The sequence below is a fragment of the Hyperoodon ampullatus genome, assembly GCF_949752795.1.
Source record: "Hyperoodon ampullatus genome assembly, chromosome: 1".
NCBI classification, from domain to species: Eukaryota; Metazoa; Chordata; class Mammalia; order Artiodactyla; family Ziphiidae; genus Hyperoodon; species Hyperoodon ampullatus.
Window position 1 is genome coordinate 168,564,244 of NC_136914.1, and position 20,145 is coordinate 168,584,388.

Here is a 20,145-nt window from a genome sequence, read left to right on the forward strand (position 1 = left end):
GGTTATTACAAAATATTGAGTACAGTTCCCTGTGCTATACAGTAGGTCCTTGCTGGTTATCTATTTTATATATAGTAGTGTGTATATGTCAATCCCAAACTCCTAGTTTATCCCTCCCCCACTCTTTCCCCCTGGGTAACCATAAGTTTGTTTTCTATGTCTGTGGGTCTATTCCTGTTTTGTAAATAAGTTCATTTGTATCTCTCTCTCTTTTTTTTTAAGATTCCACATATAAGAGATATCATATGATATTTGTCTTTGTCTGGCTTACTTCACTCAGTATGAGAATCTCTAGGTTCATCCATGTTGTTGCAAATGGTATTATTTCATTCTTTTTTATGGCTGAGTAATATTCCATTGTATAAATATACCACATCTTCTTTATCCATTCATCTGTTTGTTGATGGACATTTAGGTTGCTTCTATGTCTTGGCTATTGTACATAGTGCTGCAATGAACACCAGGGTGCATGTATCTTTTCGAATTATAGTTTTCTCCAAGTATATGCCCAGGAGTGGGAATGCTAGATCATATGGTAACTCTATTTTTAGTTTTTTAAGGAACTTCCATACTGTTATCCATAGTGGCTGTACCAGTTTACTTACCAACCAAGACATAGAAGGGTTCCCTTTTCCCCACACCCTCTCCATCATTTATTGTTTGTAGACCTTTTGATGATGGTCATTCTGACCAGTGTGAGGTGATACCTCATTGTAGTTTTGATTTGCATTTCTCTAAAAATTAGTGATGTAAAGTATTTTTTTCACATTCCTGTTGGCCATATGTATGTCTTCTTTGGAGAAACGTCTATTTAGATCTTCTGCTCATTTTCAATTTGTAACTTTTAAGTTACTTGAGAGATTGTATATTTTTATGTTTATTGGCTGTATTCATTTATTTTCTCAAGAATCAACTTTGTACCTGCTTTTTTTCTCTTCCACTGGGCTTTTTTCTTATGATTTGTTTAGCAATAGCCTTGTTGTTATATAATTTTCAAATATTTTCACACTTCATTCTTTTGCATTGTAACTTGACAATTTCCATTATTTTTCTTACTGACCTTTACTTTTAGACTATAAAAGTGTTCCCTTACCAACTCCTCTAGACATGAGTACAGTAGCAATGAAGTTCCAAAATGAGCAAGCTGACAGCAGCTAGTCAGGGAGCCAGCTCCTGAAATGGTTTAAAACCAGTCTCTGCTCTGATTTTCTCTCCAATTAAATCCAGAATAAATATCCATATTCTTTGCTTTCTGCCTGGAGAAGTCAGAATACACATCAGATGTAGAAGGCCGATATCAAAAGTGCAATTTGGAGCTGACATTTGGTCCATAAGACAGCAAAAATTACAGCAAATTCCTCCATACTTTTGCTAATTGATGAAAAATTTTAAGATATAATTCATATACCATGAAATTCATCACTTAAAAGTACAAAATTTAATGGCTTCTGTTATATTCACAAGGTTGTACAACAATCACTACTACTTAATTTCAGAATGTTTTCATCACCCCGCAAAATGACACTCCATACCCATTAAGCAGTCAATCCCCATTTCCCCTCCCGCCAGCCCTGGGATCCAATAATATACTTCTGTCTCTATGGATTTGCCCATTTCCTATAAATGGAATCCTACAACATGTAGTCTGTATCTAGTTTCTTTCACTTTGCATGTTTTTTTTTTTTTTTAACGACTTTTCTTTTTTCTTTTGTCTGCGTTGGGTCTTCATTGTCATGCGCGGGCTTTCTCTAGTTGTGAGCAGGGGCTACTCTTTGCTGTGGTGCATGGGCTTCTCATTGTGGTGGCTTCTCTCGTTGCTGAGCATGGGCTCTAGGGGTGCGGGCTTCAGTAGTTGTGGCACACGGGCTCAGTAGTTGTGGCTCACGGGCTTAGTTGGTCCATGGCATGTGGGATCTTCCTGGACCAGGGCTTGAACCCATGTCCCCTGCATTGGCAGGTGGATTCTTAACCACTGCGCCACCAGGGAAGCCCTAGCATGTTTTTAAGTTTCATCCATGCCGTAGTTGGAGTCAGTGCTTTTCTTTTTGTGGCCAAATAATATTCCATTGTATGGAATTTTGTTCCTCTGTTTGATGTTGATGGACATTTGGTTGTTTCTACTTTTTGGCTATTATGAATAATGCTGCTATAAAAATTCATTGCTACAAATTTTCATGTGGAGGTAAGTTTTCATTTCCCTTGGGCATATATCCAGGAGAATGGCTGTATCATATGGTAACGATGTTTAACATTTTGGAAAACTGCTAAACTTTTCCATAGAGTCTACACTATTTTTCATTCCCACCAGCAATGTGTGAGGGTTCCAATTTTTCCACATCCCTGCCAACCCCTGTTATTTTAAAATGTATTTATTTTTATTATGGCCATCCTAGAGGGAGAGACTTTTACACTGGGTGAACTTTGAGTCTGTTAAAATAAAGACAAGCTTTCTGAGTGTGGGTTTTGCAGGGAACTACCAGACAGGTCAAATGATGATTGTTCTTTGTGAATGATGTTTTGAAAGAACTCCAGCTTTGTTCTGCTCCATCCAGTACGGGGAATGCAGACTGTTATTTTTCAAGGCTACTGCTGAGCTGGAAAATGAAGGATGGGACTAGAGCAAGTTAAAAAACAGAAATTATATTTTTATGCAAAATTGCCTGATTTTTAAAACACCTTTTTTTGGTCCCAATTGAAAACACTTGTGGGTCAAAATCAACTGCGGGCCCCAGTTAGGAACCTTGGACACAGAGAGAGGTGGCTTGGCAGAATGGAATGGTTTTCAATTGTTTTAAAGTAGTAGAAAATTTTTGTCAGATAGCATTTTATTCAGAAGCAAGGGTGATATGGAAAATATTTCACAATCCAAAGGCTTAGCACCGGCCCATCAGAACAGACACAACTTTAGCTGTGCCAAGTGTTGCCCTTTGAATGGCCGGATTGTGAGGAGACGGAAGGGTGTCCAGGAGAGGGACCCTCCCGGAGCAGCCCGCAGAGAAGAAAGGATGAAAGCGGAGCCTCCTTTCAAGTGGGGGTGGAAAAGGAGAACGTGTGCGCTGATCCCCGCGGTGCCCCAGACCCTCTGCAATCCGGACTCCCTCTGATCCCACACCCTGCGCCCACACTCCTGTGCTGCGGACCCCACTGCCCCTCCCCTGCTCCCCTTCATCCCTTGCTTCTCCCCTCCCCCCTCCGTGCTCCGGACCGCCCCCACCCCCGTGTGCCCCCCGGGTCCTGGTACCTGGACTCCGCTGTTCCTGGACCCCCTGCACCCCTGCACCTTCCGCCCCTCCCGCAGCAGCCCTTAAAGTACCTCGGGGAGCCCTGAGCTCGGCAGAGGAGTTTAAAACTTCCTGCTAGAGGGTTCCCTTTTCTCCACACCCTCTCCAGCATTTATTGTTTCTAGATTTTTTGATGATCTTGCACTGTTGGTGGGAATGTAAATGGATACAGACACTATGGAGAACAGTATGGAGGTTCCTTAAAAAACTAAAAATAGAATGACCATACGACCCAGCAATCCCACTACTGGGCATATACCCAGAGAAAACCATAATTCAAAAAGAGTCAAGTACCACAGTGTTCATTGCAGCACTATTTACAATAGTCAGGACAGGGAAGCAACCTAAGTGTCCATCATCGGATGAATGGATAAAGATGTGGCACATATATACAATGGAATATTACTCAGCCATAAAAAGAAACGAAATTGAGATATTTGTAGTGAGGTGGATGGACCTAGAGTCTGTCATACAGAGCGAAGTAAGTCAGAAAGAGAAAAACAAATACCTTATGCTAACACATATATATGGAACCTAAGAAAAAAAAAAGAAAGAAAAAGTCATGAAGAACCTAGGGGCAAGACGGAGATAAAGACGCAGACCTACTAGAGCATGGACTTGAGGACACGGGGAGGGGGAAGGGTAAGCTGTAACAAAGTGAGAGAGTGGCATGGACATACATACACTACCAAACGTAAAACATATAGCTAGTGGGAAGCAGTCACATAGCATAGGGAGATCAGCTCGGTGCTTTGTGACCACCTAGAGGGGTGGGATAGGGAGGAGATATGGGAACATATGTATATGCATAACTGATTCACTTTGTTATAAAGCAGAAACTAACACCATTGTAAAAGCAATTATACTCCAATAAAGATGTAAAAAAAAAATAATAATAATAAACAAAACAAAACAAAAAAAACTTCCTGCTACAGGATGAAGAGTGTAGCCCACGCCAGGGCTTCCCAGACTTGATCCTTGGGGGTCCATTCTCTGAGCCCGCGGAGCCCTGCCCTCCCCGCCCCATCCCCGGCGCCCTGAGGGGCTCGGTTCTCCGCTGGGGTGGGCGGGGCTCCCGGGGTCTCTCCTCCACCCATCCCTGCAGGCACTGGGGGCGGCGGCGGCCACCCCTTCCGGAGGACCAGCCTCACAGGGGGTTCCTCCTCTGAACGCAGACGGGTCGCGGGTCCAGGGCGGGGCTGGCTGAGGGCGGCGGTGGGGCTCGAACCTGCCGCCTTTGTTTCCTCAACCCCGCGGGACTGCATCTGGAGGGTCTCCCCTAGGCCCCCGCTTTCCCCAGTGTCCCTTCTGTTAATGCCACCCTCCTTCGTGTGTTTTGTATTCTAGCTTTGCTGGATGCCCAGGTCTCATAGATGGATCCTGAGTGGGTCCAGTCTCTCCGCAGGAGCGCTGGTTTTTCTTGGAAACCACCACATCTGGTCTCCCATAAAGAAAGCATATTCAGGCTGTGATGTGTCTTGGACCTGATCCTTGAGATACGAAAGTTACTGAGGTTTTTGGTGAGGGGCTTCTGAGTCCTGCTTGAGCCTGATTTTTAATGAGAATCAAGTCAACACGCAACAGGCTCCCTACCGTCTTGTCTTTCATGATTGGCACCAGCGCCCCTGGGATTGTTTCTCTGATCCTGGATGGGGATGATAATGTCACTTTACCGTCGCCCCCAAGGGCGTGGTGTTGGTTGTCAGCAAACTGGGTTCAATTCTCGTCTCCACCAACTGTTGTGTGATCTTAGGGGGTTCACTTGGCCTTCCTGGACCTCAGGTTCCTCAGTGATAAACCTGAGATAAGACTGTCCTCCTTATGGAATATTAGCCATAAAAAAGAATGAAATAATGACATTTGCAGCAACACAGACCGAACCAGAGATGATCATACTAAGTGAAGTAAGTCAGAGAAAGACAAATGCCATATGATATCACTTATATGTGGAATCTAAAATATGACTCAAATGAACTTATCTACAGAACAGAAACAGACTCAGACATAGAGAACAGACTGGTGGTTGCCAAGGGGGGGAGGGGGAGGGCTGGAGATGGAGGTTAGGGTTAGCAGTTGCAAACTATCACGTATAGAATGGATAAACAACAAGGTCCTACTGTATAGCACGGAGAACTATATTCAACATCCTGTGATTAAACCACAATGGGAAAGAATATAAAAAATATATATGTGTAAGTGAATCGCTTTGCTGTACAGCAGAAATTAAGACAACATTGTAAATCAACTATTCTTCAATTTAAAAAAATAAATAAAAGCATTAAAAAAAAGAAAAAAGACTCTCTCCTTGCAGTGAGGACTCAAACAGTGTGTGGCAAGGACTCAGCCCTCTTGCTGGCATCAAGCAGGCCAGCAACAGAAGCGAGTTTCTTTCTTTGCGTCTCTTGGCTTCCTGGGTTGAGCCAGGTGGTGTCCATGCCTTCTGGAGGGGCCGAAAGGAGAGGATGATTCTATGACGCTCTGCTGTCTGCCAGTCCCACCTGCTCTCTGGACAGGACCATGATCAAAGTGGCAAACATGGCCCCAGGGCTTCAGAGAGGCTGCAGATGGAGCGAACAGCATGGTGGTTCAGTAGGGTCTGAAGCCAGACACCTTGGGTTTGAATCCTGCCTCCGCCACTTCCTGTGTTCCTTTGAACTTGCAGCTTTTATCTTAAGTCAGAGTCTTATCTATTAAAAGGAGTAGACTGTGAGAGTACCCAGCTCAGAAAAAGTACATGCAGAATGAATGACCTAAAGCACCCACCGTACATGAGCACAGAGTCCAGATGTGGGAAGGAGCACTGCATCAACACAAGCTAGTGTTATGTGTTTTAACCTCTCGGGACTGCCCTGAACATCCAATGAAATCATGGTATGTGGGCTCTTGGTGAGTTGTAAATGCCTTTTTGAAAATAAAAGTTTTTTGTCATTTGATCAAAACAGCAAAAAGGGAAAATGGCCCACTCTAGGATGAAACCCAGGGGTTGGGAGGCTGCCCTTGTGAGTCTAGACCAAGTTCAGGAACACACAGAGAGATTCTAATTCCTGGGTAGGATACTGTGTCTGCACTGAGTTATAGTTTCGGCTTTTCAAACCCGGTCAGCAGCTTGCTAAGGGGGTTATCTTGTGGCTTAACTACGTAGTTGTAAGTAAAAGGACTTCTGCTAAGTAGAGGAAAGACGGCATCCATATCAGTCATCTGTGTTAAAATGGCAGAGCTAACTAATACCATTTTAATTAGGAAATCGTAGGAATTTAATTTGCAGTGGCAGTAGGGTGCCCTGCTCAGGGGGTGGGGTGGGGTAAATCGGAGCTGGGAGTCACAGGACTGCATCTGGATGAGTCATACCTCCATCACTAGCCAGATGTGTCACCTATAGGGCAGGTTATCTAACCTTCCCAGGTCTTGTGTTCCTACTCTGAAAAATGAGTATAGTCAAACCTATTTCATCTATTAAAGATAATTAATGAGAACAGTCCAGAAAGTATTAGGTTCTACACAAATGCAAGGTTTCATCATCATCACATCAGATCCTTTCTCTCATCTCTCAGTCCAGGGGCCCAAGTTCACCAGAGAATGGAGATTTTTGTTTCTTTGTTCATTAATTCTTTACTGACCATCATTTAAGAACAAGGATTTGAAGTAGCATGTAGAAACATACAGAGTCCAGTAGCATTCCAGTGAATACCACAGTGAGTTCCAGAAGGCTATTTCTTATAAGCAACACAGTACAGTAAAAGTGATTCTTTGGGATTCTTCTTCTTGGTTTGTTGAGTGAATGAATGACTGAATGGAAGATAATGAATTGAGATTCCCTTTAAGTAATATTCCTTTGTACATGTACAGGGAGTACATACTTTTGCAATGTCCACGATAACCTGTTAGATGATCTCTCCCTTACAAGCATAATCCAGTCACAGAAGATCAATTTTCTCTCCATCATCACTGACCATCAACTTTATGACAAAGAGGCCCCAAACTGACAGGACTCAGGGTGCAGGACATGGTGTGATCAAAGATTTGGTGAAGCACTCCTCCAATGGCATTGAAATGATCCACTGGTAAAAACAGATGCTTTATTTCTGGACACTAAGGAACTGAGCAAAACCCTCCTTTTGGGGGGAATTTTGTGCCTGGCCTAGACAGAATGGGGATCAATTGCCGTGTCCCCAGTCTTTTGGGGCAACAATGATGGAGGGGAATGAGAGGATGCTGAGTGCTGTGTCCCAGAGACAGGGTCCAGTTCATTGGATGCTCTATACATTGTGACTCAAGGTGATGTGGGCCCCATCGAATGTAACTGCTGATCTGCATTGCATAGTTGTCCTTAGCCATTGGAGAAACATCCAATGAAGAGTTTAAATAAAACTTTGGGGGAGGATTTGTTACGATGCGTGCTTGAAAAGACACTAGGAAAACTTATCCTACATGAGGAAAAGAGTGCAGAGAAGTAGTTGCAATCTGAACACACCTGAAGAAACAGCACTGGGCTTGGTGAATAGTCCAGAGGAGGGTGATCCTGCTATCCTAAAATGAAACTTGAAGAAAGGCCACTGGGGATCTGAGAACTCCTGCCCAGGGATAACTCTCTCCATTACAGGCTGAATGTTTGTCTCCCACCAAAATTCATATGTCGAAACCCTAACCCCCAATGTGATGGTATTAGGAAGTGGGGTCTTTAGGAGGTGATTAGGTCATGAAACTGGAGCCCTTGGGATGGGATTAGTGCCTTGTTAGTCAGGGTTCTCCAGAGAAACAGCACCAATAGGATATATATATAGTTATATACAAGAGGAGATTTATTCTGGGAATTGGTTCACAAGCTTATGGAGGCCAAGAAGTTCCACAGTCTGCTGTTTACAAGCTGGAGAATCAGGAAAGCTGAGGGTATAATTCAGTCCGAGGCTGAAGACCTGAGAACTGAGGAGGCTGCTGGTTTTAAGCCCCTCAGTCCAACGGCCTGAGAACAAGGAGCTCTGATGTCCGAGGGCAGGAGAAGATGGACATCCCAGCTGGAGGAGAGAGAGAATTCACCCTCCTTTCACCTTTTTGTTCCATTAGGGCCCTCAACAGATTAGATGGCGCTGCCCATATTGGTGAGGGCGGATCTCTTTATTCTCCTTCTGAATCAAACACTAGCCTCTTCTGGAAACGCCCTCACAGACACACCAAGAAATAATGTTTTACCAGCTATCTGGGCATCCTTTAGTCAACTTGATACATAAAATTAACCATCATGGTGTCCTTATAAGAAGAGATAGGGGGCTTCCCTGGTGGTGCAGTGATTGAGAGTCCGCCTGCCGATGCAGGGGACTCAGGTTCGTGCCCTGGTCCGGGAAGATCCCACATGCCACGGAGCAGCTGGGCCCGTGAGCCATGGCCGCTGAGCCTGCGCGTCCGGAGCCTGTGCTCTGCGACGGGAGAGGCCACAACAGTGAGAGGTCCGTGTACCGCAAAAAAAAAAAAAAAAAAAAAGGAAGAGACAGGAGGCAGGAGAAGAAACAGGAGAGAGCTTTCCCTCTCTGCTTTCCGCCAGGCGAGGCTACAAAGAGAAGACAGCCGCCTGCAAGCCAGGAAGAGGCTCCTCATCAGACCAGATCTGCCAGCACCCTGACCTTGGACTTCCAGCCTCCAGAACTGAGAAAGGTTTGTTGTTTAAGCCACCCCCGTCTTTGGTAATTTGTTACAGCAGCATGACTAGCTAAGACACTCCCTGAAGGGGCTCTCCTGCAGCCTGGCAGTCAAGGCTCTTCGGGGCAGGCGGGGCTCAAACAACTTTCCTAGACAATCTCCTTCCATCCGTCCCAGAGCCCAGCCCGTCTGGTGCTGGACGCGTGCTTGTTCACTCACACTGCCGCTCTGCCAGGGTTCACGTGTTCACACGGGCCCATCCTTCAAGGTCTGATGTCGGCTCTGTTACATGTCTACCTGAGGTCTCCCTCCCTTTTATCCTATGCTAATGAAACCCTGATTTTGTTTGGAGCCAGTATGTTCCAGGCAGTTGATTATGCTCGGTGTAAGCCAGTGTTTTTCAAACTACGGACACAATCCATCACAAGATTATGAAATCAATTTAGTATAGTGTGACCAGCATTTAAAAATTATAAACTGAAAATTTTTGAATAAATCAGAGTGAAGGTTAAGTATTGTTTGGTGAAAGTTTACTTTTCAGTTATATATGTGTGTGTACACTGGTTTCAATGTGCCATGTATAGTTGACCCTTGAACAACACGGGTTTGAACTGAGTCCATTTATACATGGATTTTTTTTCAATAAATACTACTACAGTACTACACAATCCACGGTCGGCTGAATCCGAGGATGCGGAAGCATGGATTGGGAGGGCCCACTCTAAAGTTGTACACGGATTTTGGATTTTTGACTGCAAAGAGGTCAGCACCCCTAACCCTCCTGTTGTTCAAGGGTCAGCTTTATTACCTATTATGGGTCTCCATCAGAAATTTCCAAAATCACTGGTCTAGGCCAATCAGGAGGCTCTCAAGTCCCCATCTCCCAGCCCCACTTGCAGCTAACACCAAAAAGAAAAATTAAAGATATAAATACACATGCCACTAAGATGAAAAATAACTAATAAATATTTTTAAAATATTTAATCACACTCTTAAAACTAGGTACCCTTTTAAAACATCTGTAAGGTTGGCAAGGATTAGATCAGGGCTGGTGGAAGTGCGGGGTTCCAGGTATGCTCATATGTGCATCTAGAAGGTAATTTCATAACTACACCAAAAGTCGTTTGGAGACTTTGTCCAAGGAATTCCAGCTCTAGGAATTTATGCTAAGGAGAAAATCAAATGCCCAACAAAAAGGAATTGATTAAACAAATTATGATACGGCTGTAAATGGAATTCTAGGCAGCCATTAAAAATATTTTAAATCATTGACTTGGAAAAATGCCCACCACGTGTAAAGGAAAGGAAGCATGTTATAAACCAGTATGTAGAGTCTCATGGAAATATATTTACACGTAGAAACCTATACCTGTGTATATATTATCAGAAACAGTTTGAAAGAAAGTGCAACAAATTAGATGGTAAAATTATAGATATTCCTCTCCACATCTCTACCTTTTTCTTAATAGTCTTCTGACTTTTCTTTAACAAATGTCTGTTACCTGAGGATTGACAAAAGCTTTTAAATTATGCACTATTTACCATTGCTCAAGCCAGGAAGGTGGTCCCCACCCTCCTTTCTTAGCACGTGGTCAGCGATGGGGGGCATGTTATGCCCACGTGTTTAGCAAGCAAGTGCCCCACCCATGGTCGGGAGCCCTGCTCCGAGTTCCTGGCACCACACCCAAATTCTTGGAAAACCAAGGTCTTGGTCTCCCTGTTGGTACATGGACATCAGGACCCACCACGCAGGAGTAAATGAGAAACCAAGTGCTAAGCATCACATAAATCCATGTTGTCATGCCTCACACCGTCTAGGCTCCTTAGGGAGAAAAAAAAGGTGATTCAACAATAAGCAGTAGAACCAGAATAATCCATTCATAGTCCAAATTCTAAAAATAGCACTCAGCAAAGCCAACCTATGGAGAATAGGAATCATATGAGAGTCTGGAAAATGTGAACTGAAAAGAGGTCAGGAGGAATGGAAAATTTGTTAAATTCTCAAGCTTTTGTTGGAAAACCACTTGATTTAAGAAAAAACTCTTGTGCATATTGGTAAGAGCTCTGGTGCAGGGCTGTCCTGGGGTCTGAGCACTGCACAGTTGTGAAGGACCAGTGCTCTGCCATTAGATGAACCAGCCTTTAAATCTTGGCCCTATTCTTCCCTAGCTGGATGACTGTTGAGAAAAGCCTCCTAGCCTCAGTTTCCACATCCATAAAATGGGGACTCTGCAGGCATATTGTACATATTAGATGAAGTATGAATTAAAAGGGCCTTGTATGATGGTTTGCAGTAGATGGCTAATAAGTACTGCTCTAAAAATCATTATTACTCTTATTACTACTACAGCTCTTGCTTCAAGCCAAAGCTAGATGACACTGGGGTACAGGAGAAAAGTAGCTTGTCCTGGGACAGAGGTTGGGTGCCTGTTAGAGTCCCTTCAAGGCTAAAATTCCATCTTTCTAGGACCTGCATCATCTTTAAACATGTTATCTTTGAAGGAGAAATGAACATCCATTACATTTACAAGGAAAAGTCATATTCTTTCATGCGGTGTTTTCTAATTAAAGATGGGTAGGATCTGAAACCGCATGGCTTTATGTCACCCCGTCACCGGCTTCTTCTTTTTTTTTTTTTTTTACATCTTTATTGGAGTATAATTGCTTTACAATGGTGTGTTAGTTTCTGCTTCCTGCTTTATAACAAAGTGACTCAGTTATACATATACATATGTTCCCATGTCTCTTCCCTCTTGCGTCTCCCTCCCTCCCACCCCTCCAGGTGGTCACAAAGCACCGAGCTGATCTCCCTGTGCCATGCAGCTGCTTCCCACTAGGCATCTATTTTACGTTTGTTTCCAGTTCTCAGTCCAGTCCGGACAATGAGGGAGCTGAGCCCAGTTTCCTGCTATTCAGCCAGGGGCTCTCAGGGTGCTTCCTTCCGTTGCCTGTTATGCAAATGTGATTTCCATCCTGAGCTGGTGACCGGGTCCCAGCCTGTCTGGGCAATCATTTCAGGGGTAACAATCATTTCAGGAGGCTGCTCATCGCTACATCATCCAGTGAGAAACAGAAAATCAGACAAAGATTGATTTTGCCTACGTGCAGTGTCAGTATTGAAAAAACACAAGGATGAAATCTAAATCGAAACCTTTGTTATGTGGCTGTATGGTCAGTGGAGGTTTAAAGGTTCCTGCAGAGGTGCTGCTTTTTCCTTCTGAGGTGGAGACAAAACCAAGTCAGCCTGGGGGGCTCCTGGCCCTGCCCTGACTCCAGGCCTCCCTCGCCTGGTTTATTCCATAAAAGCATCCCCCCACATACATGTCCCTGATTCCATGCTAGCTGCCCTACAACCCATTCTTCACACAGCAGGAAAAAGCAACATGCTAACTCCTTATCTGGTCCCCAAACCAGGAATATCCTGGCCCCTCCTGGTCCCTGGGCTTGGATAAGCTGGACGCCCTGCCATAGCCCACCTCTTACTGCATTTCAAGCTGCATCCTGTCCTTAACCCCACATCCCTTCAGCCCTGCTGACTTCCTTCTGTGGGAAGAATACACCCTTCTCACTCATCTCAGCAACCTTGAACTTGCTGGTCTCTGCCTGAAAGAAGTTCCTTCTACCTCAGGCCACATCTTACATGCCACCTTTCAGAGGGCTTCCCTGACCAACCCTATCACATTATCTTGTTTTCTCTATGGCACCCATCACCCTCCACACTACTCAGCTGTTCCCAAGGTTATGGTCTGGTTTCCTCACTGGAAAGTAAGCTTCCAAGTGAAGGACCCTGCTACTTTGTCTGCTGTGTCACTAGTTCTCAGAACAGCAGGCTGCTCCCAGAGGGGATGAATCTCCCGCAATGGGTTTTGGTGCCCAATTCCACAACTTAGTGGACTCTGTGTCCTTTCTCTCTTCCTCGACTTTGGTGATTAAAACTTTAGAGTGTCATGTGATATCTTGACCCAGTGCTCTATAATTTCTGCATGATTTATCTGAAAAGTTCTACTGCCAGAGGTTGGGGATGGAGCCTTGAGGGTGCAGTAGGCGGAGCATTGAGGCTTGACGTCTGGAAGACACCGGTTCAGCCCTGCTCTGCCTCATCTAACTGCCCTGTCTTGAGCAAGCAACATCAGTGAAGTGTCGATTTTACATAAAATGTAGGCATATGCTAGAGAACTTTGGCTCCCCAATTCTATTTTAGTCTCTTCGGTCTTTACTTTGGGAAGAGCAGCTGGAGTTGTTTCTGGCCCCATAATTTGAGGTCCAGATCCTAGACAGTGATGGCGCTAGGCCAGGGGTTCTGAAACTTGAACATACACGTGAATCACCTCGATCGTTGGGCACCACTTCCAGAGCTTCGGATTCAACATGGCTGGGCAGGGGCCAAGAATCTGCAGTTCTAACATCTTCCCAGGTGATGGGATGCTGCTGCTCCGGGATGACGCTTTGAGAACCACTAACCTAAGCTGTGAGGCATCAGGTAACGATGGTCAGCACAACTCAGATTTGTACAGTGCTTTATCATTTACAAGGCGAGTTTTAGATGCATTATCTTATTCGCTCCTCCCAACAACCCTGAGAGTATTATCAAGCCCAATTTACAAATGAGCAGACTGAGGTTTGCAGTTGCACACAGAGGAAGTCCCTGACTCAACACCACACAGCCAGCCAGCCAGCCCTCCCTGGACTTCCTAGAGGGGTAAACATTCTAGACATCCAACGTCCACAAGGTCACCATGCCCTACACCCCTGAAGTCCTGTTACTCTGGCATGAATGACCACAGTCACCTCCTTAAGGGGTTTCCTTCATTCATTCACTTATGACTTGTCCTTCCTTTTTTTTTTTTTTAATCCATTTAATTCCTACTCTTTTTTCAAAGCAGCCTAATTGCACATCCTCCACAATGACTCCCAGGTTTATTCATCCAATAAGCATTTATTGGCTGCATCCATGTGCCAGGAACTGTACAAAATGTCAGGGCTACAGTGAACATGGTGAAACCCATCTGAATCAGATGTCCTGTCGCAACCAGCACCATGTTTATGGTAGCACTTACCTCAGTTAGTGGTCCCCTGTCAGGCTGCAGATAAACTCTGTGAACAGAGAGCACAGCTTATTTAGTTCTGTGCTGTGCACAGCGACTGACTGTGCCATGAATATTTTACATCAAGCCCGACAAACTATTTATGCATTTTTGTTGTATTTCACTTATCTGATTAACCCTGACATGATAGCTGCCTCCTTCCCGAGTATTTACATTTTTATGTAGACATATCTAAAATGAAATGAAAATAAGCTTGTTGAAAGTAATTGCAGTTTTGAAAGTACCCACTTTGCAGGTGATTCACCCCTCAAGAGCTTAAACACTCTGTAATCCCTGATCTAATTCCCTCAAAAAGGTGCCAGCGGGCTTCCCTGGTGGCTCAGTGGTTGAGGGTCCATCTGCCGATGCAGGGGACACGGGTTCGTGCCCTGGTCCAGGAAGATCCCACAGGCCGCGGAGCGGCTGGGCCCGTGAGCCATGGCTGCTGAGCCTGCGCGTCCGGAGCCTGTGCTCCACAACGGGAGAGGCCACAACAGTGAAATGCCCGCGAACTGCAAAAAAAGAAAAGGTGCCAACTGTACTCTCAAGGCCCTCACTTCATTTCCTCACCTGCCAAAAAGAAAGTTGTAAGTGAAAAGCAAGATACATCGTGCAGATACATTCCCTTCTTTTTCATCACTTTAAATATCAAACGACTCCAAATAAACTTTACTATGCTGTGCCAAAACGTGCCTTTCATTAACTTGCCAGTGTGTGTTGCTTTTCTTTTCTTACTGAAATTTACAACAGCAAGGCCAAGCTTGCACTTGCTGAGCATTGCCTGTTACTAAGGAAACTCTTCAGATAACAGAAACTCTCTTGGAACGCCAATTTCTTTCTTAACAACTTCCCCTCTCAACTGTACACATTGGATATTTTCAGCCATCACGTACATGGTACCATTTGCTTCAAACTGGTCCCAGATGATCATGATTCTGCTGCTCTTTTGACATATTAACTCCTTTTCTTTCCAATTCTCTGTGCTGTTAGACTGTACTCAGAATCTATTCTTCCTGTACAATTTCCTGAGAGACAAGGGGCAAGGCACATCTTTTCTGTAGAGTATACGAATAGGACTTTGCCACTTATAAACACACTTAATGTCGTGATGACCCAGGGTGTTGGAGTCTGACTGCTGAATAAGTGGGGCATAGTCATTTTATCTCTTCCTTTACAAACAACAAATAGTAAATATCTAACGAGTATTTTTAGAAGCACACATTTTAGGAAGTTAGGTCTAACATCCACTCCTTTTATGTAAAGATCTCTAAATAGGCCCTTTCAGATTTCCAAGTGTTATGAATGTGGGCTGTAATCCAGACCCTCCAGATTCAGTGGCTTAGAACCAAAACCACTTACATCTCTCTCATGTATAGTCTAAGCTGAGTGTCCCAGGTTGATGGGCAACTCCACTCCGCAGAGGCATTCAGGGACCTGGGTTCCTTCCCCGCTGAGGCTCTGCCATCCAGTGAGCCGTGTGCATTTACCTGCATGGCTGGGGAGGGGCCACACCTTCTCTGGGTTCCAACTGGTGGGAAACTGAGAGGTGTAGGGCACCCGTGATGGTATACACCCTTTGGTTTCCATCTCTTGGTGAGAATTAGTCACTTGGCCACATGTAACAGCAAGAGGGGCTTGGGAATGTAGTCCCCAGCAAGGCAGCTAGGTGCCCAGCCACAGCTCTATGCTTATGCCACAGAAGATGCTGGTGGACAACTAGCAGTATTTAATTCAAAAAAAATATTTTCTTTTTTTAAAATTAATTTATTTTTGGCTGCGTTGGGTCTTCGCTGCTGCGCGTGGGCTTTCTCTAGTTGTAGTGAGCAGGGGCTACTCTTCGTTGCGGTGCGCAGGCTTCTCATTGCAGTGGCTTCTCTTGGTGCGGAGCATGGGCTCTAGGCGCGTGGGCTTCAGCAGTTGCAGCATGCGGGCTCAGTAGTTGTGGCTCGCAGGCTTAGTTGCTCCGCGGCATGTGGGATCTTCCCAGACCAGGGCTCGAACCCGTGCACCCTGCATTGGCAGGCAGATTCTTAACCACTGCTTCACCAGGGAAGTCCCTCTTATTTTTTTCTATTTTATGGAAGCACTGTGAAACTGCTATACAATTATTTTATTTGAAGCAAATCCAATAGGAAAAAAAAATCAGATTTACATTAAAATGTTAAAGAACTATATTTATTTTAAAACTGAAATAGACCTGAGAGATCATTTGGTTATTAGACAACTTGCCCACAGCAGCTGTTATTTCACTGACTTGTTTCCTATCAGTCCTCCCCAGGAGGGCAGGGACTTTTGTTCATTGCTGATCCCAGCAGCTAGAGCAGTTCCTGACATATAGAAAGTGTTAATAAATCTTTGTTGAAAGAATAAATAGATGGAACTGAAACAGTCCAAAATGCAGTGATTTAAAATTATTTTGTGACTTTATATCCATCTCTGCTGAGTTACCAGGGATGGGAGGAAAATTTCTGAGGTTCTAACAAGTTTCTTCTATGTATATGTATAAAGAGTATAAAGTCTTACTGCTAGCCAAAGTACAAAAGTACAAAGAAAATTTGGACAAGCTCTGAATGACTCTTGGTGTTTATACTTCTATCCCAAAGAGAAAGCTATGAGTCTGACTTACGTTGTGCCTCAGATTTTTTTTTAAACCAAAATACTGTCTTAAACTTGACTCCCAGATGTGAAAAGCACATGGTGTGACATTCAAATAGCTGCAAAACGAAGTACCTTAATTTGCTGAGAGATATTAAATGGTCTATGATCAAGACCCAGCCTATTTTTTTCCTCCAAAGACAAAAATCAAACGTTTTTCTCCCATTAAAACCAAAAGAATAATTCAAATTAGACAGTCCTGTCACTTGTGAATTGGAAGTAAATTCTTATTATAGAGTGGGAAATTCACTCCACTGAATATAGTAGAAAATATTATTAAAATAAATTCAGTGACCTTTTTAAAAAAGATTATAAAATTGAATTTATTGAGTTTCACACAAGATGCACTTATAAAATTAGTACTGAATGCCATTTTAACAGAAGAAATGAACATCATTCCAAACTCCCAATATATTCTGCCAAAAAAAGATCTTTCAAAAATGACAGCACAGTAACAGAGTAATTCAAGCTGAACAGAAAGATACACCCAAATCATATTTTTGCTCTGATCAGGGCTATGTTTGGCAAAGTTATCCCCAAACTATTCCCATTCCTCACGGACACTGTTCCTTATGTTGGTGAAGAGAAGATGGAAAAAAGAATAATAATCTTAAAACAGGCCTTCACTGAAACATACACAAAACAATTTAAAGTCTTTCATTTTTAAGTTAAAGTAATTCCTGGTTTCACAAGTGTTTCTGTACAATTTTCTTTTTTACCCTATGTGAACGTTAATTTCGATTTCTTTAGCTTTAATGTAAAACATTAAAATCCACTTTTGTTTTTCAGAGGAACAAGCCAAAGCATTAAAGCTTGCTTTTTCACATTTCACCCAGGAAACAGACAAATTAGCTAAAATTTACCTTCTGCATGTCACATGATGGAAATATCAGCACAAGAGCTGAACTTTAAAATGAAAACATCAAAGGAAGTTAACGGTTAACACCTGGACATTCTGAAATTAGACCCTGTAAAATTTTTATAAAAGTGCAGAAAGGTTCCTCAAGGTAAAATGTGGTGGAAAATAACCTGTCCTATGACGTGGGCCACAAACTGGTAATTAAGCAGAAATGGAATACTGATCTCAAACAAAACCAAAAAGCACCTTTTGGCTGCTGTTCCCAACATCCCCGCACAAACACCTGTCCACACCCAGGCAGTCACCTGAACGCCCCGAACACCCCCATTTCCCTTCCCCCACACAGCCTGCCCAGCCCAGCACAGGCGCACGTGACAGCCACACCTCCCCACACAACACAGGCCCGCCCAGGCGCAGGCACACAGACAGACCCACCCATGTACTCCAGAAGCCGGAGCAAGATGCTGCCCCATCCGCTAGAAGATGGACTTCAAAACTGTTGCTTGGAAAACCCACTTGAAGTCGACACCTTTGAATTTTGTATACTGACAGTTCTTCAGCCTGTTCAACACCAAATCCTTTTAACTGTAACAGTTTAGGAAGCAATTAATTAGTTTAAGGTGATACCAGTTAACTTATACATTAAAGTTAACACTGCTCCGCTTTCTCAGTATAAAAAGTGCCTTTCTGTAAGGGAATTCCTATTTTATCCACTGCAGTGAAACAATACACGGCTCACGTTTTGCTGTAAAGAGTAAACTGAAAAATTATGAAACATTTTCTCAGTGATGCATAACCTTCATTAATTAATATTTCTTAAATAAGCTGGCTTAGGGTCTTTTTTTTTTCTCTATAAAGTGCTACTATTCATCATGTCTTATTTAAGGTAGCTTTTTATTCTGATTAATTCAGGTACATCTTCAAAGATTATTCTGGTGGTAAGAAACTTGACTTAAGTTTAATTATTATTATTATTTTTAATGGTTTGGCAGATGAAGTGACGTTTGAAAACTGTGGAAACAGAGTGAGGCTGGAAAGGGAGCATCGTGCTAGGAGCTTCACAGTTTTCCAGGTATATCCTTATACTGAAGAGGACTCACGTCAAAATCCGATCTTCTGGAAGCACAGATTGACAAAGCAAAAGTGATGTCTGTGTTGCTCCTGTCGGGCCCAGAGAGATTCTGCTGCTTTGCCAAGCAGGAGGAACTTTTCCTAATCCGTCAAGTTTTCCAAGGAGTCAAGGCTAGAGGTCACTGTTGGAGGACTCACGTGACCTGACCTTCAGCCAGAGCACATCACTGGAAGAAGGACACTAAGATTTGCTTTCCATTAATAATTTAAGTTCTTAAATAAATATTTAAGTGCCATTTTCAGCATCTGTCCATCCTGGTAGCACAGCATCTGCTGCCCCGGGACTCTGTGTATCTTTGGCACACGCAGCTACAGAAATCAGTCAATTCGGTTTCCACAAATTGTGAACCTGTCTATCTCTAACAAATCTTTCTTTGAGGATCTGTGTTTTAATTCAGAGTTTTCTTGCGTTATGTCCTTCTCGTCACCATCTGGCGTTGTCAGAAACTGATCAGAATTGCTTGTCACAAGTAGTGGTATGACATTTTCCTTTTGATGAAGAGGCTGGCTGGTGACCGAAGCAGACAGGTTTTCTTCTGTGGAAAAACAGATTCATTTAATTAGAAAAGGGTTTCCCCCCAACTTATAATAACCACAAGCTTAACAATATAGTGGTACTGAAAAAAAATGTTGATTATCCATGCTTTTGGATAAAGCGAATAATAGCCAAATAGCATGTTGTATAAGCCCCAGAGTTTATAAAGAAACTTAGAGGCTGCACTATTTCTGTTTCCTCATCCAAAATTTTATATAAAAGCTATTATGTGGATCATGTCACACAAATAACACTGTTACCTGATTCTGGAAAGATCAGAACTCCTATTAACAACCCTCCTCCTATAAAACCAATAATAAGATTGTTGCCAGAGCTGAAAAATTAACATTGATTCCTAAACTCAGGACATCAGGGCTAAGTAGACTCTAATCCATTCCACCTGTTATGTGTAGTCACATTAGACATAGTCAGCATTTCATGTCCAGGAAGTCCAAATCAGAAGTAAAAACAAATCAATGGACAAAACCTCTAATGTGTATTTTGGGCCATGGGGATCCTGAGCCTGGCCTGAGGAGCAGTGGTCTGGGGGCCCGGACCCACCAATCTCTGGATCATACATTCAGTCCTTACAAGAGCAGCTTCATCAAGGTAAGGATGACATACCACAAATGGTACATATTTAAAATGGATAATCTGATGAGTGTTGACACATATATACACCTGTTGAAACCGTTGCCACGGTTGAGACAATGAATACATTCATCTCTCTTGGTCGTCCCTCCCTCCTGCTGTCATCTGCTTCTTTTGGAACATGATGGACTCCATGCTGTCTTGACAGCCAGCCCCTCTTTTCATATGCAAAGTGGGCCTGACCTGCCCGACTTGCAATATCTTCCTGAATGGTCTCTGGCCAGTGGTCTCCTGACCTCCAAAACATCCTGACCAGACACAAAGGCACTCGCCCAAAATGCACTTCTTATTACAGGGCTCTGGATCCAGTGAACCTGA

At 43.5% G+C, this 20,145-nt stretch overlaps 1 protein-coding gene across 1 annotated transcript in view; it reads right to left on the reverse strand.

Moving 5' to 3' along the window:
* Window positions 1-18,322: 18,322 nt before the first annotated feature.
* The window catches only part of TAPT1 (transmembrane anterior posterior transformation 1), a 62,041-nt gene continuing 60,218 nt past the window's right edge, over window positions 18,323-20,145 (reverse strand). The window contains exon 14 of the mRNA XM_079707809.1: window positions 18,323-19,177. Coding sequence (XP_079563935.1) covers window positions 18,960-19,177 — 218 coding nt within the window. The 3' untranslated portion in view covers window positions 18,323-18,959. The remainder of the gene's footprint in view (window positions 19,178-20,145) is intronic.